General features: G+C 36.1%; 1 protein-coding gene across 9 annotated transcripts; it reads right to left on the reverse strand.

The window, feature by feature from the left end:
• Window positions 1-25,899, reverse strand: PGM (phosphoglucomutase). Of its 9 annotated transcripts, none has more exons than XR_015791292.1 (24): window positions 25,512-25,899; window positions 25,260-25,325; window positions 24,666-24,710; window positions 24,483-24,575; window positions 24,341-24,393; window positions 21,706-21,757; window positions 21,536-21,604; window positions 21,273-21,341; window positions 17,226-17,348; window positions 17,057-17,109; window positions 13,778-13,856; window positions 12,517-12,581; window positions 12,362-12,429; window positions 5,280-5,398; window positions 4,922-5,112; window positions 4,221-4,362; window positions 4,046-4,127; window positions 3,917-3,963; window positions 3,732-3,809; window positions 3,504-3,609; window positions 3,314-3,430; window positions 1,790-2,236; window positions 1,644-1,707; window positions 537-936 (listed from the first exon to the last, which is right to left on the reverse strand). XR_015791292.1 is itself a non-coding variant. In XM_088124883.1 (22 exons), exons 1-21 carry the CDS (start codon window positions 25,743-25,745, stop codon window positions 3,363-3,365), a joined length of 1,902 nt encoding a protein of 633 aa, XP_087981009.1. In that variant the 5' UTR covers window positions 25,746-25,899; the 3' UTR covers window positions 537-936; window positions 3,314-3,362. The 9 variants fall into 9 exon arrangements, 3 of the variants coding, with proteins under 3 accessions (XP_087981009.1, XP_087981010.1, XP_087981008.1); XR_015791291.1 differs by having other exon boundaries at window positions 537-940; XR_015791294.1 differs by lacking the exons at window positions 1,644-1,707; window positions 1,790-2,236 and adding an exon at window positions 1-159 and having other exon boundaries at window positions 830-936.
• Between the last annotated feature and the right edge of the window lie 216 nt (window positions 25,900-26,115).

Here is a 26,115-nt window from a genome sequence, read left to right on the forward strand (position 1 = left end):
TGAGTGAGAGATAATGTATGATCATTATCATGATAATATTTTCCCACAAACAAAATCCAACAAAAAATAATCTTCTCGCGATTCTCTCTCAACCAAAGTCGAGCAGTGATTCCAACCATGATCCTAGAGTTGACTCCATTCTTGATATGAATTCTAAGCCTACGTGAGGGTGAGAGAGACAGTATTTTCACCATGGCAAAAAACGTAATTTCACGTGCTTATTAATGCTAGCAAAATGTTATGAAATCTTATTTTGAAAATGGGTTAGATCTCATTTGACCCATACCAAAAGAAAAAATAAAATGGTTATCCAACGATCCCTTAGAAATCTCTATTTTTTAAAATTGAGGAACCTGTTAAAAACAACTCTAATGAGTTAAGAGACTAAACTTGTGTAATTTAACCCATACTCATATATAAAAATTCAAAAGGAAATGCATAGAAATGCTAAAAAAAAAACATCAGGGCAAGCATGTCGAGAAGTTGGAAAAAGATGTATATATTATCAGAGTGATACATCTTTGCCAGACAAAATATATCCATCCAACATATATTTTTATCTTAAAAAATAATTAAAATAGTTTGGAAGCTTATCATCTGAAGTTTCTCAAAACCCAAATTGTTAGACACTAGAAGACAGGGGAACATTTGGTGGAAAAGTAAGAGATGGAGAACACATCAAGAAGCAACTAACATGATGATGGTGGAGTTGTCACACACAATGTCATGCAGTTCAAAATCAGTACAAATGAGTTCCACTCTAAACAGAAAAAAAAAAAAAAAAATCCCATGAAACTGATTGACCCAACAAAGTTGGATCTTTGCTTACCTCTCAAATTAGTGACAAATTACGACAAACACAGTTGAATTCCCTTCATTATCCACTACAACAAGATTGATGCTTGCTTTCCTTTCCCATAAAGATGTTGGTGGGGTCTGCCTAAGCAAAAATATACAAATATGCATATTGGTTATTATTATGTAAGAAATGGGGGGCAGAGACAATCCAATTTTGATACTGTTTTTGCACATAGGGCCAAACTTTATTTGTTATCACATCAACAGGATGCTCCCTTTGCTTAGTTTCAACTTAAATAATGCTCCTCTTCTGTTTGCTGAAAATGGAGTATCTTACACAAGTATGCTCTAAATGTTGGACCTATTATTCGTAAGCACCCAACAACACTAACTCCAACAAAAACTAATGGGCCCTATCCCAAAATTCTATCATTTTTGGTGCACATAGGGCCAAACTTTATTTGTTATCAACCTAATAATCAGTCTCCATTCAAAAAAATACAAAATAATAGTTTTGAAGAGGATTTATAATCTGCTTTTCCAAAATTTGATAAGAAGTCCTAAGTACCCTCACTGTGTAATAATCTCCAATTAATTAATCAACACAAGGCCACTGATCACTTCGTAATTTGACATTCATGTTTACATCCCAAGCATTAAAATAAAGAATCTACAACTACTTCAGTCCAGCAATCTGAGAGGTCCAGTACCTCTTTATTTTTAATTTTTATTTGTCCTCCACGACAACCATCTGATCCTACTATATTAGATCGCCAAATAAATTTATAGGATATTAAATCGCCAAATAAATTTATAGGATATTAATTCTTATGTAAGTCCAGTACCTATTATAATCCAGATCTTCCTATAGCTTTTTCATTGATTTGGATTTCCAGCTCTAGAATTCTCCTGAAGGAAATAACATTCATACATCAATCCAGAAGGAAATGAGAGTTCTCCTGCAAGCGCATATGTTATTTTCGGGTTCTACCTATAACTGTGGATCCTGAATGAAATCATGGCCTCCTTCCATTTGATGATACTCGAAATGGGTCAACAAACAATCTTAAGCTCAGCCCTAATTGAAGACAATTATAATGATGCCTTGTATTTTAATAGGTTACTCTAGCAACCTAAAAGAGAAGGGGCCATAACCATGTTCTAGGTAGGATTGTCATGGCTGTCAAATAGAAAAGTTTGCAATACCAAACAGCTGGAAGAAACAAGTGAACGAGAGCTAGTCCAAATACATGCACTAAGTAACTGTCAGTTTTTCAAGCCTACTGTTAATATAGGCAGAGGACAAGTACTACATGTTTTGAATGACAAGAACTTGTTCTTGGTTGTGTTCTCAAGCAATGATTTTGTTTTTAACTTGTAGAGTGAATGTATCGGGAAACCTTCTTTGGATTATTTCACCAACTTGTATGATATAGACCTGATGCAAGTTGATCAATGTGTTAATAACCTCATAACTTGTTGGTTTAGGCAAACCAACCAAAGGCTTATTCTAATCCTTTTTTTTTTTCTTTTGATAAGAAACAAGGCTTATTCTAATCCTCTAAATTGTCCGTAATTATGAAGGCAGTCCATGTGAACTTTACAGGCATATCATGTGATTCAGCTACAAGGTTTGGTAGGTGACGGTTCACTATTGAAACTACCAGGTCAAAAACAGTCCTTTTATTCTCGTAGGAAATCAATTTAAACATTAAGTACCTCCAGCTTTCAATTATCTAAAACAAAACTTTTATTCAATCATAACTTTCAATATCGCAGGAAGATGCATTATTTGAGAAGCCTGTAGAACATGTGGGTACTTGTCAACACCATCAATAAACATTCCATTAGAGTTATCGATTAAATAATTGACCAGAACAATCAATACAATTACTTAAGTGTGGGGCCACGTGAATGAAAAAACACACATTAATCTTCATTCTAAAGGAATGTCAAACCACAAAAGTGTCTTCTCTCAATTAAGCCAGAACAATTACATGAATTCCAATTTAGGCTACTTTTCCAAAACAAAAATGACATATCCGAATAACCCTATCGAATCAATCCAAATACTTTTATAAAATATGCAAAAAGAAAAAAAAAAACATACTTTCGATATCAAATCAATTCAGAAAATTTAAATAGTTCCTAACAGAACTTTATCAAATCATACAAAACATCATTTCATAGATTTCACAAATAAAAAAATATCAATTTCAAAATCATTTATCAAAACTATGATAAATGTTCAATTTGGAAGGGATGTAGAAACTACTCACAAAACTTTCAGAAGGGATATGGGAAAAGTTCATTTATATAACATCTGCAACTCGGTCAAAGAGATTGTGGACATTGGTATAGCAATAAATTAATCATTTATTTCTGTTGTTTATATCAACCGTCAAATTTTACATGGGCAAGCTAATTATTCTGCAGACCTAAATTAAATTACCAACAAAAATTAAAAATAAGACACAATCATGCCCAAGGCAGTGCAAGGGATGGAAGGGCCGACCTCCATGTTGTGGAATCTGGGCCAGTCTATAGATCATGAGATTTTCCCCTTAAGTGATTACTGTAGGTTTATCCCTTCCAGTGAACTCCTCCAACTTAGACAAAGACAATGCCAGATCTAGAACATGACAAGGAAGAAAATAAATTAAATAATTGAAGATCGTTATCGTTGGATAGGGCATGTAACATACCGATTAATGGTTTTAAAGATGTCTGGGCATCCAAGTCATGTTTAGAAACATCCGGTTCAAACTGCTCAATGTATATTCTTACAGTTGCCCCTGCTGAACCTGTTCCCTGTAAAACATTAAGCTTTAAATGGTTACTTTGTTTTACACTATTTCAAAGATGTCTCAATAATTGACCACAATGTCCTATGATAAGAAAGAAGAGGAAAAAGAGAAAATGATTGAACATACGGATAAACGGTATATTATCCTTGATCCATCTGAAAAAACGAAGCGAACACCTTGTTTTGATGCCACACTTCCGTCAACCTGGCCATTCATGATATCAGATTAAACTGATTAAGATATGAATAAATTTGAAGTTGTAAAGGTTGAGACTAGAAAAAATGGTAAATTTTCATATTAAAGAGACTTACTGGATCAGTATATGAAAAGTCATCTGCAAATTGGAGGACATAACTTCCTGCCAAAGTATTAGCAAAAACAATCATGGCAATGAGAAAAAGGCAAAATGACAGCCTGTAAGATGTTTGAAATAAACTTACCATATCTGTCACCAGACTTGCTCTTACTGATGAGATCTCTAAGGTGATTTATCATTTTATTAGCACCTTCAGACTCGCATTCCTGAACAGACACATTAAAAAATAAAGAGTGAAACAGTGAAACTAGCCTAATACAGTAACACAAGCACAACACTAGCTCCTCAAATATTCTTACTTCATAGTCATATCTTGAAAAGAAGTTCCTTCCATAAGTAGCCCAATGTTCCCTCACAACATCTGATACTGAGACCAACTTCTCTCCTATTTTCTTGTCTTTGTTTCGGAATGCAATTATAGAAAGCCAAGCCAGCACAGCCCTATCATGATTCATGAGAATGACTCAAATTATTTCATATTGTAACTAACATGGGAATAAAACGATATACCATCTTTCTATAAAATTCTTTATTTTGAAGTCCCACAAACAAATGGTGTGAGCACATGAGCAAAACCACAAAGTAGAAAAACAAACGAACTAGGTAGTGTTCTTTTCCAATTTACTGAGGGCTAAAATGCACAGCTCGAGGATATAATATTAATCATTGTACAAATCGACTACTAAAGCAGTTAAGGGCTCGGATAGCTCATAGCTTCTTTTCGCAAATTGCATATTCAGTCTAGAAATATATTGAATTATTATTTTTTTTAAACAAGAAACTAACTTTTTATTGATAAATGAAAAGAAACATAAAATGTTCAAAGATACAGATCCAAAGGAAGTTACTTGAATTAGTTGGTTCTGCTATATGATAATACTGATCTACGTTCCTCATATTTACTTGTATTTTTTCTTTTTATCGGTCATTTTAGGTTCCATTTCACCGGAAGTAGAACCTAACACTTTTAACTGTGCCTAAAAGTGATGTAGACTGTTACCATATGCCATCCTTCTCTCGGATATGATCGGAACCTGTTCCAAAACTCTCCTCCCCACATATTGACAGTTTCCCAGCATCCATAAGGTTACCAAAGAATTTCCAGCCAGTTGGAACCTCAAAAAATGGCAGACTAAGCTTTGCAGCAACACGATCAAGTGCACCACTTGTTGGCATAGAACGAGCTAGCCCCTAGAAATGAGGAATGTTATTTTTCCTTTTTATCTCCCTTGAACCAAACTCAAAACTTGTCCACAGACACTTTATTTTGCAGTAACTTTTTAAGTTGTGGATGACTTTTTAAAATGTCGTCCACAAATTATAAAGTTCTTGAGAAAGGAAGCATGAGAATTCCTTACCTTGGGACCATTCTTGAAATATGGAATCGCTTCCTGTGCATTAGCTGCAATAATTGCAACAGAATCTGAAGGAGTAACAAAAAAACCCCTACCCAGTATCATGTTCCTATCACCATCTCCTGCAAAAAGATTGAAAAAGAAATTATAATCATCTCTTATTGCATTTGCAGGCTAAGCATCCATTATAGCATTAACTAGCAAGAATTAACAGGGAGAATCTGGCAGCAATACGATCATAAAAATATGATTAAAGTTTTACCAATGAGGGTAAGGGTAAAAATAACAAATACAAAATAAAATTTTAACAATTTGAATCTTCACATATTATTGTTTTGTTTAAGCAACTGGATTTATGTTCTTATTTTCAGGTGTTGGGATATTAGCATTGAATTGATTGAACCCTTAACATTTGCTCATGAATGCAAAGCTAATTCGTTGGATGGATAAACCAGTGGCATATAAAAGTTTTTTTTTTTTAACAAAAAATATATGAAAATAATAATAATAAAAGAATTTTTAAAACTAGTCCAACACATTCGAAAAAATAACTAGTCCAACACATAAAAGCGGATAGACAAACCAAATTGTTTCCTTCCCTTATACCCGACCAGCAATTTATTTTCTTTTTGTTTTTCTTTTTGAAAATAATACTTTCACGAAGAAAATATTTTCCCTTAACATTGGATTCTCTCCAACCTTAGTCTCTACATGGTATCAGAGCTCTAAGTTTCTTCTAAAATTTTTGTGCCCATTAGGGTTTTGATGCCCATTAGGATTTTGTGCCCATTAGGGTTTTGTCCCTTGGAGTTTTGTTCATTGCTATCCAACTCAACTCACTGCTACCGCTGCCGCTGCCGCCGACCACCGCCGCTGTTTGCTGATTCGCTAGCGCTGCTGTTTTCCGATTGCTGTTCGTGGGTTTCGTCTTGCCGCCAATCGCCGTCGCCGTAGCCGTGTGCTTTCGTCACCGCCAGTCACCACTCTAATGAAACTTTGGTGTGATAATCAAGCAGCTCTCCATATTGCATCTAGTCCAGTATTTCATGAACAAACCAAACACATTGAAGTTGATTGTCATTATGTACGTGAGAAAATACAGCAAGGATTGGTGGCTACAGGATATGTGAACACTGGAGAGCAGTTAGGAGATATCTTCACTAAAGCATTGACTGGAGCACGGATAGATTATCTCTCTTACAAGTTGGGCATGATTAACATATACGCACCAACTTGAGGGGGAGTGTTAGAGTATATAGTAGTATATTTTACATTCTTTTAAATAATATGTATTCATTTGTCCTTTACCTTCCCCTTCTAGAATTAGGTCAGCCTTGTATATTTGTCTATATATATAGACTTCAGTAATAAGAATAAGATCTATCTGGTTCTCTCAAACTTTAGTTTCTACCAAGATGAAAGAAGAAAACAAAATACAAGGAGAAACCTACAAGGGGGGGGGGGGGGGGGGGACAAGAAGAAGAAGTAGGGCACAGCCAAAATGGGGAAAGCAACACTAACAAATATTTCAAAAAGACCCAACTTTTGGTGACAAAAAATAAAAGATAATTACAATATAAATTTGAATTAAGTGCCCAAGAGAAAAGCATAGACATGGATATGACATACTGACGTGGCAACATGTTATTTTCTAAAAATCTTGGGCATGGACACTCGAAAAGGACCATTTAATTGAAAAAAACAATTTCAACTATATATAAATATATATTTATTTTTATAAATTTCAATTACTAACATGCTAGGTAACAAAATATACCATACAAGGAGAAGAAGATGAAAGAAGAAAAAAATACAAGGAGAGGCCTAAGAAAAGGTAGGGCACAACCAAAATGGGGAGAACAACACTAACAAAAATTTCAAAAAAAAAAAAAAAAATCCAACTTTTGGTGACAAAAAATGAAGGATAATTACAATACAAATTTGAATTAAGTGCCCAAGAGAAGAAGCATAGACACGAATTACAAATGGACGTAGCTACACGTTATTCTCTAAAAAATTAGGACATAGACAATCAACAAGGACAATTTATTAGAAAATACATTTTACAACTATATATAGTTATTTATATACTTTCAATTACTAACATGCTAAGAAGTAACAAAATATGCCATATATCACAAGGTTGAAGAAACCAGTTAACTATTTCTAATGATACAACCAATGCCTTATATTAAAATATTTGACAAATATCCAAACTAATCGTTTTCCATGTCAATAATGTTTATGTATTCTTAAAAAACAAGTTTAATGTTTTCATTCTCAAAATTTATTATATTTATCTCATATTATTTTTATGCCCAACATTTCTAACTAAATAAATAAATGTTTTAACACTTTAGTTTGTGTATCCAACAATTGATTGACATGTTCGTGAGCATATGACACGTGTCTACTGTGCTTAACATGTGTTCAACACACCTCCGACAAGTGTTGGACTCGTATTAGATTTACTACACTAATTTCTAGCATGTGTTTATTGCACTTAGTAAGTGTCTGACACATGTCCAACAAGTTTGATATCTTATTGAAGCAGTCAACAATAGCGTTTTCAAGGCACAGGTGCAAGGTGAGGCAAGGCTAATTGAGTAGTTCATTGAATAGTTCATTTTCCTGCCATGGAAGAGAAGTTGTCATATGCTATTCGAATTTTTTTATTGCAATAAGCACTAAGCAAGAGAGTAAGATTGAAAAAGTTGAGAGGAACTAGTCATATGATCAGAAGCTTCGGAATCAATAATCTACGGAAATGAATAAAGGCATGATAAAGCAGGAGGATAATTACCTGATTGTGCCAAGGAAACACTAGGATTACTAGATAAAGGATTAGTTTTTAGAAGGTTCAGGAGTTGATCAACTTGTACTGAACTGGTAGGAATCAACTGTATTTGCAATGGAAAAAAACTCGTTGCCACCACTCCTCTCACCTTGTTTATTGCTCTTTCAATTAGTTGGTTTTCCACGAAGCTTCTAGCAAGTTTCATAAGTGTGTCGAGGTTTATTACAATAATCACACCATATGCAAAATTTCTCATTCCTCCTACTTTGATGATTTGATGCCTTATTAGCAATTGCTTTCGTCACCAATGCAAAATCTTTAGCAGTGTTAATATTTTGAAATTGTATCTTTTCCTTGTAGAATTTCTCTCAATTTTAGGATCAGTTCAAATACCTGTGATTGATTCCCAAATAAGAATATATCTTATTTACGCTAACCCACAATTCCTTTGTGGTTGAATATCACATATAGTTGGCACTGATCTCCTTATCTATAGAATTAACTAAACAAGTCATTACCATGGAATTTTTAACGTCCCACATAGAAAATAAAGGATTTTATACAACCGGTGCTTTTTTACCTCAAGTAAGATATCCAATTTTGCCTTGCCCACGAATATACATCTGAATAAGACCAACGAAGAAGATTATCTCTATTAAGTTCGCTGTTAGTTATTTCGACAGATTACTACTAGAGTTGAACCGGATTACAGAAATCTTAAAGTCATGTAACTGATTTGTTTTCTTCAAAGATAAATCAGTCATGGCTAGTGGTTCAGCAACGACAAACAATAAACAGCAACAAAACAATGGCAGTGGCATACCCTAGGTAACAGCAGTGAAAAGCAGCGGCGATGGCTGATGATAAAAAGATGCGGCTGTGATTCTGCATTTGCCTTGCAGATAATGCACCAATGGGGAGAAATAGAAATGCGAGGGAACCTTCTTTGTAGCTTATCACACGTGTTGATGGCCATGTGACTTAACTCCCAAGGAAAGAACTTGATTCTTCTGGGGTAGTGGTCTTTCCAGATGGTTTCATATAAGAGGGATGAGCTACAACTTCAACCCACAAGATCCACGAATGCAATCCGACGATGAACAAAGATTACACGTCGGCATGAAGAGTAACCACAGGCAAACCCTCGACAGCGTGAAGATTACACAATAGACGGTGATGGCTGATGATGGCGTTGGCACGAAAATAGCGACAACAAATGGCGATGGTGATGGCGGCTGGCGGCAGCAAGATTTAGGGTTAAAGTTTGGATTTTAACCTCTTGGGTTAGGGTAATTTAATCATTTATAGAATATCTAACATAGTAATTTAATCATTTATAGAATATCTAACACTCCACTCACTTGTGGGCTTGGAAATTTGCACAAGGCTCAACAAGTGAAAATCAATATTAAATGGGGAGGAAATGACAATCTAAGAAGCACGAACACAGACAAGTGACACGGATATGACACGATACGGACATGCGACACGTCAATTTCCAAAAGAGTAGGACACGACACATTGGGGCATGTTAATTATTTTATATGATTTTTAATTAATATTTATATATATATATATATATATATATATATATAAGACCTTTCAATTGGGCCAACCCACAACCCATTTTCCCATTAAAAAACTTTTTATTCTCTCAATGTGCCCCCTCCTCTTCCTAACTTGAGCGCTAATACAGCAGAAGTCCTACAAAAGAAGTCACCTAATTTGGCTTTGCAGCCTTCCATTTGCTTGTTGTGTTCTAAAGAAAGTGAAAGTTTGAACCATGTGTTTTTCTTCTGCCCATATGCCTCTGCCTGTTGGTTTTCCCTCTTCCAGACATTCAATATAGTTTGGGCATGGGACCTAGTGGCTGCTTCTAACATTTTCCAGATTCTCAATGGAGTTAATTTGAAGACTAAAGCTAATCTTCTTTGGATTAATGGCTCAAATGCGATCATTTCAGAACTTGAGCGCTAATTTTTCTCTCATAAATCATAATAAAGAAAACCTAATTTTCATCTTTCCCTCCCGTCTTCCCACTTAATAATCTAACACTAGTTTTATCTCCTTCATCACAACCTGCGACCTCCTACTTCTTATTTTTCTCGCCTCCTCTCCTATTCTCCTCATTTCTCAACGTCACCACCTCTTATTCCTTCTTCTTTATCTTCTTCTTTGTTCACCTATCTTCTATAAGTTTGGGGGGAGTACATGAATTTTAGGCTGTTTTTTTTTTCTTAGAGAAGAAAGAAGACGTGCAGGCCACAAGTGATGGTCGTCTATTTATGAAAAAGAAATAAAAAAAAAAACTAGGTAAAAGAAAGAAAAAGAGAGAATTTGAGAGTGGGAGGAGAAAGATTGAATAGAAAAAAAGGACACTTGAGTATCCCAGGCATGTCTCCAACATGTCCCAGACGCGTCCTTAATGTGTTGGATTTTTTTAAAATAAAACTATAAAAAAATAATTTTGGACGTGTCTGACACGTGTCAGAGTGTGTCATTGTCCGACACCGACATTTCCTCCTTTTGGGCCTGCCTGTGCTACCTAGATGACAATACAAGATTCGAACACATAACTTCTTACTCTAATACCAAGTCATTTTTAGGAGAAAATTAAATATCGAATAAGAATTTTAGGAGAAAATTAAATATTTCCCTTATTCAATAGTAAAACCCTAAGTTACCTTAAGTAGAGGTGAGAAACATCGCTACAACACAATAAACTACTACTTACAAATAAAATAAAGGAAAAAGCAATTAATAAATATTTACAATAATTATTTACTAAAAATACATAAAATCAACAAATGGTATAGCAGGTCAGTCAAATAGTCGCTCACCGGTCTAAATGCATTTCCTTCGTCGTCAAGATTCATCTAAATCTAATCATAGTAGCTTCTCAAGTCTTATCTTATTGAAGATCTAGGCACCACCTAGTTGTGCCACCATATCAAATAATCTAGGGGTTGGAAAGAAAATGGAAGAATGAGAAAGAGAACGAAGCCAACATGGGCACTTTTGTTAGAGAATTTGAGAACAAAGATCTTCCCCTCGTAAGCTTTCATGAAATATAAGTCTCTACATCTAAAGATAGAAACATGCTTTATTCCCATAAAGAACGTAGAAACTTTAATTCTAGTCACCTGGGTGATATCCCAGGCGACCACCTACAATAAGGCACTTGCCATTTGTGTCATTCATGACAACACACCTCTACGAAGGACAGACTTCCCCTATAGTTATTCTTAGGTCTTTTTCGATTCTTCAATTTTTCTTTGTTCTTTGATTCTTAATGTTAATTCTTCAAGTCTTTGACTAAGCATAGAAGTTCGAAAAGTTTGAAGAAGAAGAGAAACAATTGAAGAACCTGTGTCTCTTGTGTGTTCAGCTTTGACGTCTCTCATGTCTCCTATTCTTTTTTTCATTTTTTTCCCTTCAACATTTTCTATTTTTTTTAGTACAATATGTGGGAACGAGGGATCGAACCCATAATCTCTTGGTTGAAGATATATGTCAATTACCGCTGAGATATACTTGTTTTGAATTTCTTTAACGTTTTTAAGAAGCGCTAAAGAAGTGTTAATGCTAGTGTTGCTGTAGAGTGAGTTAGTAATCTTAGTAGTAAAATTGTCATCTGGTAGTAAAACTGGTGTTAGTATTTCTCAGTGCTATAAACACCTATAGTTTCTTTAAGTTTATTTTTGTTTAATTCCAGTCAATTAAGGTGTTTTCTAATCTTCTATTTAACCATTATTTCATTAATAGTTTTGTTAGCATTTTTTAATTTTTTATGTGTAAGGCCTCTGGTGGTAAATACCTACAGTAGGAGCAGTAGGAGGGGTAGAGTGGGAACTTTCCACCAAGTTGTTAATACCTATAGTAGGAGGGGGCAGAGTGGGAACTTCCCACCAAAGTTGGTTAGAGAATGAGTACGGAGAGAGGGAGGCAGCAGCATATAGGTGAGTGGGCCCTCCATTGTAGGGTAGGTTTCGTTTTGCTGAATGTCTGAGACTATTGCAGAAGAGATTCTCAACCCTCTCGAATTGGCTGGTTGTTTGTATGGGGTGTTAGTTTGTTATTTCAATACCAAGAACTTGTAAGAAGTTACCTTACGTATGTATACATGTTAGATCACCGCTGACCAAAAATCTTAAGTCTAGAGATTATGGTAAATTTAATCATTTATCAATATTTAACACTTCCGAGCTTAGAAATTTGCACAAGATCCAAAAAGCAGTAATTAATATTGGGGGCATCCAAATCTAACTTATGTATTTAAATGAAATACCATCACTGGCAGCTCCAAAATCAGGTGCGTCCTCACTGAACAAAATGTCGACCAAATCCTTAGCATACCTGTTGAACCGCAAATTGTTAGTATTACTTCCAAGACAAAAGCAAACTATAGAGCAATGCCCTACTATCAAATCTTAAACAACTTACGTAAGATTAGGATCCGGATGTCCGTGCCCAAAATCTTCTAGAGGCACTCCATTAGAAATTGATTCCTATGTGAGGATTGCAAACATTTAGGCCCCAACCTTTAGAAAGCTTTTTGTTTTTTATTACTTTTGGGTTTTCTTTTAATAAAAAAAAAAAATCTAGAAACTACTTTAATTTTCTGATTTTAAAAACATGTTTGGTGCCTTTATTAATGATTCTTTTACAACTCTACAATTATCAAATTACAAATTTTTTATTTAATTATAAAAATAAAATATTATTTTTCATTTTATATGTATAGTTTTCAAAAGTTATCATTATTTTAATGTTATAAGATATTAGAGAGTACGAGTGAGAGAGAATGACATGTTAAGGAAATGGAAAAAATGAGAGAGAGGAAGTTAGAGAGAGAATAAGTTAGAGAGATATGTAAAGAGGACAGGGGCCATCTGTGAGCAACACGTATAGTGAACAAGCACAGACACAAACACAAAACACGGATATGACATGACACAAACATAGTGACACGTCAATTTTATAAAAAGTAGGACATGACACGTTGCCAACACGTTAATATTTCATATAAAAAAATATGCGTGTGCATATTTTTGACATATTATCAATATTTAATACTTTTAAAGTTTTTTTTTTTTTTACCTTCAAACATAAATCAGCATAAATACTAAATAAATTCTATATAATATATTTTACCAATAATAGTTAAAATCAAAGAACCGACTTCTCTTCCTTTTCGTCTTGGCTTGCCTCAACAACACCGCTAGAAAAAAAAAATCAAAGAACTGATCCACTCAAAGTATGGAGGAGAAGAAATGAGACTGGATTTTTTTTATTTCTCTTAATGTTGTGCCTGTAAATCCCGTATCCCTGTCGTGTCGCCCGCTTGACCAATAAAATAGATAAATAAATAATACAACACTCTAATTAGCGCGTCGGGATCCAGCATATGTCCGACACTAACACTTGGCCATTTTTTACGTGTTTGTGCTTCCTAAAAATTAGAAAGAAGTGTGAGATTCTATAAAAAAAAAAAAAAAAAAAAAATAGGAAGTAGTTTCTGAAAACTTATTCTTTTTGGCCTTCTAATTTTAAATACATTTTTCAAAACTGAAAACTAAATGGATTATCAAGCCCGTTACTAAAAACAGAAATTAAAATTGTTACCAAAGGTGCTCGATTACTAGAATCTCATATGTATTTAAATTTCATCTGTTTAAAATAAAGATAATTGTACATAACATACCAGAGTGGCTCCTAACTTGTCCACAAAAATTGGTTTTGCATAAGCACCGGCTACTGCGTGCATGGCATCAAATACAAACCTAAGAAAGTTATAAAAGGAAAAAAGGAAAAGGTTAACAAATACGACAACAACACATTCAAAGATAAAAATAATGCATAAAAATAAAAACCATAGTATACATATCCAGACAGAAATACAATAGAATAGAAGGGAAAAAAACATAGAACAATGGCAGGCTTAAAACAAGTAGCAAAGGTAAGGCGATCATCTTACTACGACAAAATATTATGCTGTTAATTTATGGTCAATACTACCTATATAAGCCATGATTTGACACCCGTGATTAAGCATACACTAACAACTATATGTAAGACAAAGTTTGTCCGTGAGTAAGACTCCCATCTTTTTTCTTTTTTTTTTGCCTCGCTTGTATTGTAAGGGACTTAAGAGACAACCGCATGATAGAAACTCATATTATATCATATTTTGAAGTTGAATGAAGTTAGTCATTCCACCGTAGGCGCTTTTTTTTTTTTTCTTTTTCCTCTTTTTTTTTTTTAACAAGACACTCATACTCCACTATAAGTTCCTAATAGAAACCAATTTATTTATGTAACCAGAAGGTGCAAGTCAAGGGAGACTCGAGAGCTCCTGCCTCTCCTTACCTCACTCTCAGTGCAAGTACAAGAAAATTACCAAAAAGTTGCCCTCCCCAGAATCTATATTTAATTTATAGTCTGACCAGTCTAACGAACTAATATACACCTTCACTATTGGGGTCTATTGCCCACCCCCACGTAGCTACCCTATCCTTAAAGGTGGAAATTTGGAGATTGCAAAGTGAGGAAAGAATTTGACTCCCAAGTAACGTGAGTCAGTATCATCCCAACGAATCAAGACCTCTAACTCCCCTTCAACAGTATGTGACACTGCAACCCCAGGAGTTCAGCAAGCTGCCCCCTTGCACACAAATCAGAAGAAAGGGGATGCTAGAACAGAGACTGGTACCCACAGCCTTTCATAGTTGCAACACGTGAAAGACCAGATGGATGTCAACGCCACTTGGCAAGGCAAGGCGATACACAACTAGAGCCATAGTAGCTCATATTTGCAACAGGCCAGTAAACTGTGGAACCAACTTTGGATGGGCATGCATAAGCAAAGAGGATTGGTGGTAGGTACTTTTAGACCTCCGATCTGAACGTCTACTCTAGAAAGGGCAAAAAGGGGAATCAAACCTCAAACTTTTGTACTATAGTTATTTGACTCTAATTAATAACTGTTGCAGGGTCTACTTTTGGAATTCTCGTTGGACTACTCACAGTCCTTTAAATGAAAGCTTTTCCAGAATGTTCAAGCTTTCTATATTACCTCATGGTCCTGTTGCTGACTTTTGGGACAATGCTACTGGTTCATGGAACATTATTCTGAGAAGACCTTGGAAGGAAGATGCGCTACATGAGTTTGTTGGCCTGCTACAGGTGATTAGCTCCTTTTCGATTACTAAGGAGGAGGACAAAAGAGAATGGAATATTGATCCTACAGGGTTGTTTACTGTAAATTTAGTTTGCAGATTTTATAATTCCTCTTCGATGCGTAAGGAATTAAGCCCAAGGAAAGTTAATATCTTTTCTTGGATTATGCTTCAAAGAAAGTTAAACACTGCTGATTTGATTCAAAAGAAGCTTCCCACAGCTTCATTGTCTTCCTTCTTTTTGTGTTCTTTGTGAATCGAGCGGGGAAGATATTGATCATTTTGTTCTTTCATTGTTCTTATGGGCTGGTTTTCTCTCTTTGATCAGTTCAAGATCAGTTGGGTTTTTGATTTGAGGGCCGAAGCAAATTTGACTCAATTGTTAAGTGGAGTCACACACTTGTCACCTACGGCAAGACTTCTATGGATTAATGTGGTAAAGAGTTTTATCTCAGAAATCTGGTTTGAAAGGAATTCGAGGATCTTTAAGAACAAAAGAAGATTTTTGCTCATTTGTCTCTCATCCGCCAAGCTCAAATCATCTCATTGGTGTTCTCTTTCTGAACCATTCTCACATTATTCCCTTTCTCTTATTTTTTTTATTTTTTTATATGAAACAATATTTCATTGATGGCATGAAATATACAAAAGGCCTTGATAAGGCAATTACAAGAAAACTCTCCGATTTGTAATAAGTTCATTAAGAGAGTAATTGTTGAAGGGGGTAGAAACATTTACTCCAACCCATAGCTAAAACAAGAACTCTATCAAAAAAGTTTTCAAAAGAAAGCTCTCCCTTTCTCTTATTGTTAACAATTGGGATGTTTTTATTTGGCCTTGTAATTTTGTTGTTTAAATTCTGTCTTTTTGTTTTTATGTTTCTCTTTCACTCTTTGGAGAGTTTGTATCCTTTCATCAATGAAAAGTTCATATTTTGTTAAAAAAAAAAAAAGACGGTTATTTTGTTCAGATAAAAGGTAGAGTCATGGAAGGTCAGAAGAGTCTAGTTATGGAAGTAGGAGTCTGAGACTTGGAAGGATCGTGGGCGTCTTGAATTGGCCTCATTTAGATTGTAATCTCTACTTGCAGAAGTAATTCCATATTATAGATACCTATCGGTCTCTTAGAAGTTCAGAAATTATACTCCTGAAATAAGTTCTAATCGGGGTGGGTTTCTTTAAAAGCACTTTGGATAGATTTTTTGTTGGTCTGAATGAATTCACTTTCTAGGTGTGGCTATTAGGATCTAACATTCTACCTAGAACTCAAGGATACAGCTGTATAACCTATAGAACAGACCATATTCAGGTAAGGTTGTAGGATCTAACATTCTACTTTTCACTAGTAAATCAAAATGTATCTTTCTTGTATAAAAAAAACCTCACTGCGTCAATTTTGGTGCTGCTTAACCTAATGTCTAATTCATACCATATATTCCTTACCATACTTGCTAGTTATCACCCGGGTCAGATGAAGTAATCCACCAAGAAATCTAAAAGCCATGTGGCACTTATCCCAAATATTGTTACTAAACTTGTCCGAAAAAATTAAATTATATTTGTACATTTTTCTGCAAATAAGAAAAATAAAATAACAACCACTTAATAATTACAAATAATATAAGAGTGAAAAAATATATATTAGATATAATATTTACTAAAAGAAAAAGATAAGAGTCCAACATTTTTTTTTTCTTATGGCCAATGAACAAATCAGAAGAAACCCTAGGGGATGGAAAATGATTTAATCTTGAAAAAAGGATTAAAGCATCACTGTGCATAGGCATTATAAACTAAAATTATTACCTGAAATCCGAACGTGAAAGCAGACTTTTTATGAGTGGAAAATCAAATACATTCTGCAGCAAACCAAAAACTTTATGTTAATTGTCATGATCACTTTTAATTTTCAAAAATTTTATCTTTTTTATTTATCTTTTTTTCTTTTTGTGGCATGTGCGAGGGTTTTCATCACCTCCATCAGCTCCAAATAGTCAGAAACAGGATCCACAACTTCAACACTGAAGCTCCCATGATTAATTTCTCCAAGACAAGAGAGGTCAACATCGGGAATATCAGCTAATTTTATTTCAGAGATCTGCAAAAAGACTTGCACAAATACACCTCTTAAGGTCAAAGGCTGCCAATAGAAGACGCTACTGATGCCAAAGCATAGTGATACATGCAATAAAAGAGGAAAAGCCATGGGTTTACAAGCAAGATTCATATTTGGAATCTTACGTATTCAATCGCATCATTATGTTATCTTCTTTAGGAATAAAATAATACTTTTAAAACGAGGAGATAGAGATAATCCTAGGAAAGCAATTGATTGACCATCAAAGAGGAGAGCATGCGGTCACTAGCAGTTACTTTCCTTTTCCTTCGAGCACATGTTTCCTTCAATACCAAAGGATTTTAAAAAATGATCTCTTGTTAATGCCACGCACCAATTTGTAATTTTGGAAGGAGATAATTTTCTCATTCAACAAAATGACCCAATAATGGGAATACCAAAGACATTACACCTAAGGAAACTAATTATAAAAAGAAAAAGAATAACTAATAATTAAAATTAAAAAGACTAATATTTCATCTAAATAAAATAAAACAAATCTGTACTCCCCTCCTCAAGCTAGCTTGTATAAATAAATACAAGCCAAGCTTTTTTTCTTTAACTAAAAACTGCTTTCGTGAAGAAGAAATGAAATAGTACAAGGAGCATACAAAAAAGCTGCCCAACAAAAGGTGCCCCCAGTCGCCACCTAACTAAATAGAAAAAGAATCCCGTCCAGAATGACAATACCTAAAGAAAAATTACAAAAAACCTTAATAACAGACGCCAAAGAGACGCATTAAACCTAGCAAGAAACCACGCCTCCTCCCAAAGCCTCTCAAGCCCCTCAAAGACTCTTATTCCTCTCTAACCATAACCCCATACAATGGCAAAGAAGGAACATCGCCACAAGATGCACCCCTTATCACGAAAAAGGGATGATAGAGCACCTCCTCCATCATCAACTAACACTCACAATTCCAAGCCCAAGTAACTCTAAAAGACTCCGGAGAGTATGACTCAAGCCCTCCCCAGCCCGACGAAGAAAACCCCACTGCGGCCCCAACACAAAGGAGAAATGTCTGAGGATAAGATCCATGATATTAACTCCATGATATTAACTTCCTTGAGCAAAACCTACCAAGAAAAGAAAAGCACCTTCTTGGGCACTTGGACATTCCATAAAGTTGCAAATAAAGAGGAGCGAGGAGGGTGATTGCCACCCAACTAATGAAAGGACCTACAAGAAAACCACTCAGAAGGGCAGGGGACCAAAAGCGAACATCCCTCCTCCCAAAACCATACGAACCGAATCAAGCAAAGAAAGTAAAGACATGATATCAACAGCCTCCCTATCCATCAAAGAACGACTGAAACCTAAGTTAAGCAAAGGAAACCACGAGAGAAGTGATTAAGGCCACTACACAACCCTTAATGGAAGACAAGTAGTACTAACTAAGGGAAAAGTGAGGCAGGCCCAATCAATGATCCTCCCAAAATAATTTTCGGAGCCATCTTTGACAATGCATCTAACGAAATTCGAAATGAAAGAAAAACCTAAAGGGATAGCTTTCTAAGGGCTCTAAATATGCCTCTAACCCCTAAGAGACGCCCACTCGAAAGGGTGAGGGTCGTACTTGCTAACAATCACCCTATGCCACAAAGAGGATGGTTCCCGAGGAAAGTGCCACAGCCACTTTAGCTAATAAGGCCTCATTATGCAATCTAAGGTTGCTAATACCCAAACCCCTGGACTCTATTGGACTCAAAACTAGCTCCCACCTAACCGAATGAGAACCCCCACCCTCGTCAACACCTTCCCACAAAAAAAATCCCTCATGAATTTCTCCAAACTCTTGGATCCTAAAAGGGGTAAGGAAATAGAGATGAATGTCACTCAACATTGACACTAACTGAATGGAAAATTAATTCCCTCCTTCGGAAAAAGAATGCTTTCTTCCAAGAGGTGAGATGCCTTTGAACCTTCCCACGATAGGATTCCAAAATGGATGAAAGACTCAAGCCCTAGATAGGAAGATGGAAGATGTAGCACGCCACAAAGCCCACCTTGATACCTTTAAAGGATCGCAGTTCATGCCAATGACTGAACTTTTGCCTCGTCAATTTTAATACTCGATATTGTCTCAAAAAAGGAGAAAAAATGGTTAAGATTAACAAAGGACCCTTCTTGGCCATAACTTACGAACAAAGTATCATCGGCAGACTGAAGATGCGATAAAATCTGACCCCACTATGAACCCTTCAATCAACCCCCTCTCCACACCTCTTGAAACAAGTCTACTATGGATATCTACAACTAGGAGGAAAAGAAACCTTGCCTCACAACTCTCGAAGCTAGAATCCTGCAACGTGGCCTCTTGTTTATCAAAATTGAAAATCTCACACTCCTCGTACAGCTCCACATTCATCCCTTCTAACCAAAGCTTTTCTTCCACATGACCTTATCTAGGAAATTCCAATCCACATGGTCAAAGACTTTCTCAAAGTCAGATCTTGAAAAGGAAGTCTTCTGGTTTGCACCCCTATAATATTCAATAGCCTCATTCGCAATAAGAGCTTGTCCTAAAATTTGTCTCCTTTCTTATAACGCATCGTGGCAGTCTGAAATTGTGCTAGGTAAGACTTTCTTTAACCTGTTAACCAGCAAATTGGCTATGATCTTATAAAGGCTTGTGACTAAACTGATGGATCTAAAGTCTCACTTTTGTTACCTAATCTTTTCTTGAGATCAAGAACACAAAGGTTCCATTTATTGAAGCATCGATGACAATATCTCTTTCTTGGAACTTAGAGATACTTTATCTGAAGATCGATAGAGAAACCATTTGGGCCAGACGACTTTTCTCCTTCAAAAAGGGCCCTCCATGCTTTCCCTTTTAGACTCGAAATAGGGCACTAGTCTAGACCTTCCAAAAAAAGGTCCCGAAGGAGAAGGAGGCACATACAAAGAAGAAAAAAAAGGAAAGGACCTCTCCCTCAATATCCTTAACCACGAATGTTACAACTAGGGTTGCGGCTTCAGACAATGGGTACCACGACCGTTGATGAAGACCTGCAACTAGGGTTCCGACAACTAGGTGGCTTGGGTTTCTGAGACCTCTAGCACCATGTAGTTTTGGAAGGAGAAACTAATTATTATAACACTTGCAGTATTCACCTGTGTAAGATCCAAGCATAAAGGGAACATTTTCTTAATAAGAAGCCAACTTCCATTAAAATATGAAATAACAGATAACAAAATAAGACAAGCAAAAAGAACCATTCCAATCACAAACTATTTCTCCTAACTCCTAAGAGACACCTCTGTTCCTTTCCATCCACATAAACTGCAAAGGAACTAGCTTGCCAGAGAACCCAACCCCTCCCAAAAAGGGGTCTCTAAAATGACCTCCAACATCTCACAGAGACTCAAACTATGCACCAAAGCTAAACCAAACCCTGCCAAAAACACCTCCACGCTCTAATGGAAGAAAAGGACATAACCACAGTAAATGACTTAGACCCCCCCGATTTCACAACAATACAAAACAGACCAAAGAACCCAACCCCTCTCCCACAAGGAGGTGAAGAAAGAACGAAATGAGGATACAAAACAGACCAAAGAACCCAACCCCTCTCCCACAAGGAGGTGAAGAAAGAACGAAATGAGGATAGAGCCGAAGAGGAAACCAAAAAATAAATAGGGACTTACAAGAGGACTCAAATTGGCTTGAGGGGAAGTCTTTCTTTATAAGAAACAAAAACCATATATTTCAAAAGAAAGGCACCAATAGAACATCCTAGGGGCCGTGGGTAGAGGAAGCTTTAATATATACAAGAAAATAATATACAACATATGAAATGTTAAACGTGATATAACAGGAGATTGACCAAATAGAAAGTAGATAAGAAACTTAACCAAAAAAATTAAATGAACCAATCACGAAGACAGAAACATATACTTACAGAAAGAGTGTTCCCATATATTTTGTCTGTTATTGATTCAGGTGCAGGCTGCCCACTGCTGTAATTAAACTGAAAATTCAATACATTAAGTTAGATTACAAAACTTACAATTAATTATTGTAGTTTTCATGGATAATATAAGGCCAAGATTTTCAACCAACATTTTGCAAAGAAAATTTATGCTTCATTTAAAAGTTACATTTGACCAGCAATTAAGTTTAATTAATTATAATGCACAATACAAAGTGAATAAAAAAAATCACCTTAATACCCCAGTCATATTCAGGCCCACCAGGATTGTGACTTGCACTCATTATAAATCCTCCATTGGCCTGTGTAGAATTGAATACAGAATAAAGCAGGGGGCAAAAGAGAAAATTAAATGTCACTGCAAAATGCTTGATCATAATATAAATCAGCAGAGCAAACTTGCCTTCCTCTTTCGTATAACAGCAGAAACAGCTGGTGTCGACAAAATACCTTCCCTGTGTCATCAAAATTTCACTATATTTAACACACTTCAGACCTGAAAATTGCTTCTCAGCAGATATTAGCTTCTTCTAATGCCCAAATAAGAGTTTATTACCGATCAAAACATCATTCTGCCTCCTAGTTAAAAATAATAGTTTTCTGAACTTCAGACCAACAACCAATAAGAATCCAAGCAAATCACAGGCTGCAGAAGATAAAACTTCTAAAAATGTATTAACTAAAACCAACTCTTCTACTTAAAAATCTCTGAAATTACAAATACTTCCACAGCTTACAAAAATGTTTTCCAATTAGAAGCAATCATGGAGGGAGAGTACTTATGCTAGACCCCAAATTACCAAAGTTCATACTCGTAAGGAAGTAAGGGAGAGACACGTAAATATGTAAGGGGCATGTTTTTGTCTGATCTTGTGAGACCCAAGAGAATATTGTTAGTAAGAGGAAAGAGTTGTGACGTGAGATTTTGGGGGTTTAAGAGAGTTTACGTCGATGGGTGGGGTAAATTTTTTTGGTATCATCTTGTAAGGCTCATAATTTGAGTCTTCTTGAGAGAGGATAGGGAGCTCTCTAATCTCCTTTGGGTTCGCCAAATTGTCCTTAAATAAAATTGGGTCTTACCAACTTACAAAATAATTTAGAGAATGACCTCTAAAGGGAGGGAAAACAAACTACCAAATCCCACATATATTTCTTACTCCGAAACTCATTTGCAAGATTCTATGGTTTCTTTTCCAAACAAGCCAAAACACAGCACTAACAGTTCTCCACAAGATTGGGGCTTTGCCATTGAGCAGACTGCCACAAGAAGGAAAACGTATAGTATTCTTCAAAATTAGGGAAAGAGGCTTTTTTTTTCTTTTTTTGTAAGAGACAAAGGCGGAGGGTAGAGAGAACTCTCCCCTAAAAACTATACAACCACAGCTTTCCAATCTTGTATAATAAAAAAAAGTCCATAGTTACAAAAAACCTTCTCGTGGGTGGAAGCCCACCAAGAAGCCATATGCTTGATATTCACACAAAAAGAATCTACCAAAGCCACATTTTCTAAAAAAAATTCTGCTATTCCTCTCTTTCCAAAGGAGCGCTCTTGCCGCACAATTCCAAAGGACAAAGGCTTTACCTCTAAGAGCGGAACCGCCAAAACCTTCTGTAATGAAGTCATCAATTCTTCTCGGAGGACAAAAAGAGAAATCTAAAGCAGCAGCCACATAGTTTGACGCTTGAATAGCAAAAGGACAATGCAAGAATAAGTGATCCACGTTTCCAGTACACTTCCAACACATGCAGCAAACATTAGGGGAGAGCATCCAATGGGGAAGTTTGCGTTGTACCTTATCGGCTGTATTAGTGCCCCGATAAAACAGAGTCCAAAGAAAGAACTTAACCTTCTTTGGGACCCTAAAGTTCCATATTAGGGAAGCGGTCGCTGAATTTAGCTTTGTAGAAGGAGAGGTGATGGCCAGAAAGGCTTATTTTACTGAGAAAATGCCTTTGTTTGTCTGCCTTCCACCAAATTCTATCTCTCCCTTGGCCTATGATCACCCCTTCCAACTTTTCTGTAAGGGCAGCCCATCTATCCATCTCCCAGTCGAAAAGATGTCTACACAAGCCTAAATCCCAAGTTCCAACCTCTGTGACCCAACAACTTGCTATCGCCAGACCCTTCTTGGAGGATAGCCTTAAAGGTCATGGAAGGAGGAGGGAGCTGAAGAATCAATCCAAGTATCCTCCCAAAAATCGCACATCTTCTCCCGAGGCAACTTTGAAAAAGGTGAGATTAGCGAACATTCTACTAGGCACTTGCTTAAATCCAAAGCTAAAATCATTTGGCTTAACAAAGTGATGAGTATTCTTTGAGAATTTTGATTGAAGACTGAAGAGAAACAAAAATGGTTCCAAGATGTTTCTACTCTTTGAGAGTAATGTTTTGTCTCCCCTTCTTTGGCTAGACGGCTATGCTAGATATGCATTTTTTTTAACTGTGAGCATGAGGTCCCTTTAATTACTAGTGATTGGAAAAATTTTGTAATTCCTTGGCTTTGGAGGCTTTTCTCGTAGCCATTTCCCACATCAAGAGCAAAAAAATTCAACCTTTAAGAGCTATTTACTCACAGTACTATAAAGAATTTCTTAAAATCCATACTGCAAAACAAGTTGCTAAACAGCTCCTTGAGGTTTAATTAAGGAGGATATCCTCCCTTAATTCTTTGATAATCTTTTCATGATTAGTGAAATTTTTTCTTTTTAAAAAAGAAAGCAAAATAAAAAACAAGCATCCATGAACGGGTCTAGCCAGGATCCAAAAAACAGAAAGCATGCATATTTAAGTTAACTGTGAACCATATCATCAGATTTATACGCAGTACATGATGTCTAAAATAAATTCTTTATACCAATATCTGAAACATATCAACCATAATCAATGGAAAGTGAGTATATGAAGTAGAAGGTTTCAAATTGCCGGAGTAGTTCTTTTCAAAAAAAAAATCTGGTGGAACTCTTCGATAAATAACTTCAAAATACAAAAAGAAAGGTCATACTATTTAGAGAAATTAGTCAAGGGTAGATCTACTTACTTTCCAACCAATATTTTTCCAACACCATTTCCTGCAGCAATTTTGATAATAATCTGCAATACATCTGCAAAAATTCATTGAAAAGTTCTAAGGGAAATTAGACTACTGAATTAAGCAAAAAAAGAAAACCTCCAAAAGAGACCTGTGCAGCTTCTTTATTAAAATAGCGACCATCGCCCCCCAAAACCAACAGCCCATTTTTGTAATCCTCTGGTGCCAAGGAATCGAACAGCGCCTGCAGATGCAAAATGCTCATGTAACACAAACTTCAAACTCATGACAAAATCTCATAGGTTACATTGCTTTAGAATGCAAACATTCAAACCTGGATCCAATTCGCAAGGTAATTTTCCTGCATAAATATTTTCACCTGAAAAGCCATATAAATTATCTAAGTGAGTTGAGAAGGAATCAATGCCGCCAAAATCCCAAGAAAATGGAAGAGGGCAGGGATAAAAGCAATACATCAGTATATTGAAGATAAAATTATAAAGCAAGAATAGCAATGGTCCATGCAAAAGAAGGATTCGCTCTGTCTTCAACAAGTCAAAATCAGGCCATTGTAACCCAGCCTCACGACATTATCATTGTCCTCCACTTGCAGCATTAATTTTCAAATGCCAGAGTAAGCCTGTCTTAATTTAACCGCGTGCAGGGAGTTTGCTTGCCGTTGAACAACCACCGCAAGATGGTACAAGCTCATCCTCATTATCAATGCATTTAGCGGACTCGCTTCAAATTAGGAACTTCCTATGCTTATACAAAAGTTCGTTGCATATAATTTTACTACCTTCTAATTCTATTTTTTCTTGTTTTACAAAAAGGAAAAAAACTCATCAACTATTCAACATTCAAGCATGACAATCCTGAAAAGTTGTGGAACAATTTAAGTTGAAGAGAGATAGAAAATGAGCAGCACCTTCTTTCGGAGACCACTGGTTCCAGTTTTCTGGCCCTCTATCGGCTTGGTCGGAATCAAATCAATCTGAAAGCCAAAATACACATCATGCCATCCACATCAAAGAAATAACACGCCTAGCGAAACCGACATTAACACATACAATCCATGAATGAAAATAAATTTTGCTTATCCTGCAACCATCCGTAGCAGAGAGTATGCACGCATTCAGAAGAAGAACGATGTAAGAGAGTGACGGAGTGGAATAGTTACCTTGAAACCTTGAGAGCCGGCAACAATGGCGGGAGAGGAGGAGGCTTTGATGGCGGTAGAGTGGGAGGTAATTGTAGGAGGCGCGGGAGGAGAAGAGAGCAGAAGCGGGGATGAAATGAAGGCTGTAGAGGGAGGGAGTGGTTGAAATGAAACTCCATGGGAAGAAGATGGTGATGATCGTGGTCGGAGCGGGGAAGAGAGGAGATTGTGGAGCCTGACGGAGTAAGAAGCCATTGAAGACGAGGAGAATGGAAACTGATGAGTCCCCTGAGAGTGTGGGCGCGAGAGAAAGAGGGAGATTTGAGTTGAGAGAAGATCTTTGGAGAATATGCTGACTCCGAGAACGGGAAGAGAAAGTACTTGGGACTTGTGAGTCCTACAGATCCATGGCTGCCACACATGCATTTCACTTTTTGGATACACTTATCGATACCGTTGCCGGTTGCCGATTCATTGCATTTTTGTCTTAAAATCACTAAAATCCAAATTCCCAAATGGTGTGAACAACGTAGAATCTCTTGGTTCGTTTTGGCAACATATTTCACGATTCATAATAAATGATTTCTTCACAATTCATAATAATATTTTTTTAATATGATTTAAT

Source organism: Momordica charantia (assembly GCF_013281855.1).
Source record: "Momordica charantia cultivar OHB3-1 chromosome 6 unlocalized genomic scaffold, Mcharantia_2.0 BLBB01000006.1, whole genome shotgun sequence".
Taxonomy (NCBI): domain Eukaryota; kingdom Viridiplantae; phylum Streptophyta; class Magnoliopsida; order Cucurbitales; family Cucurbitaceae; genus Momordica; species Momordica charantia.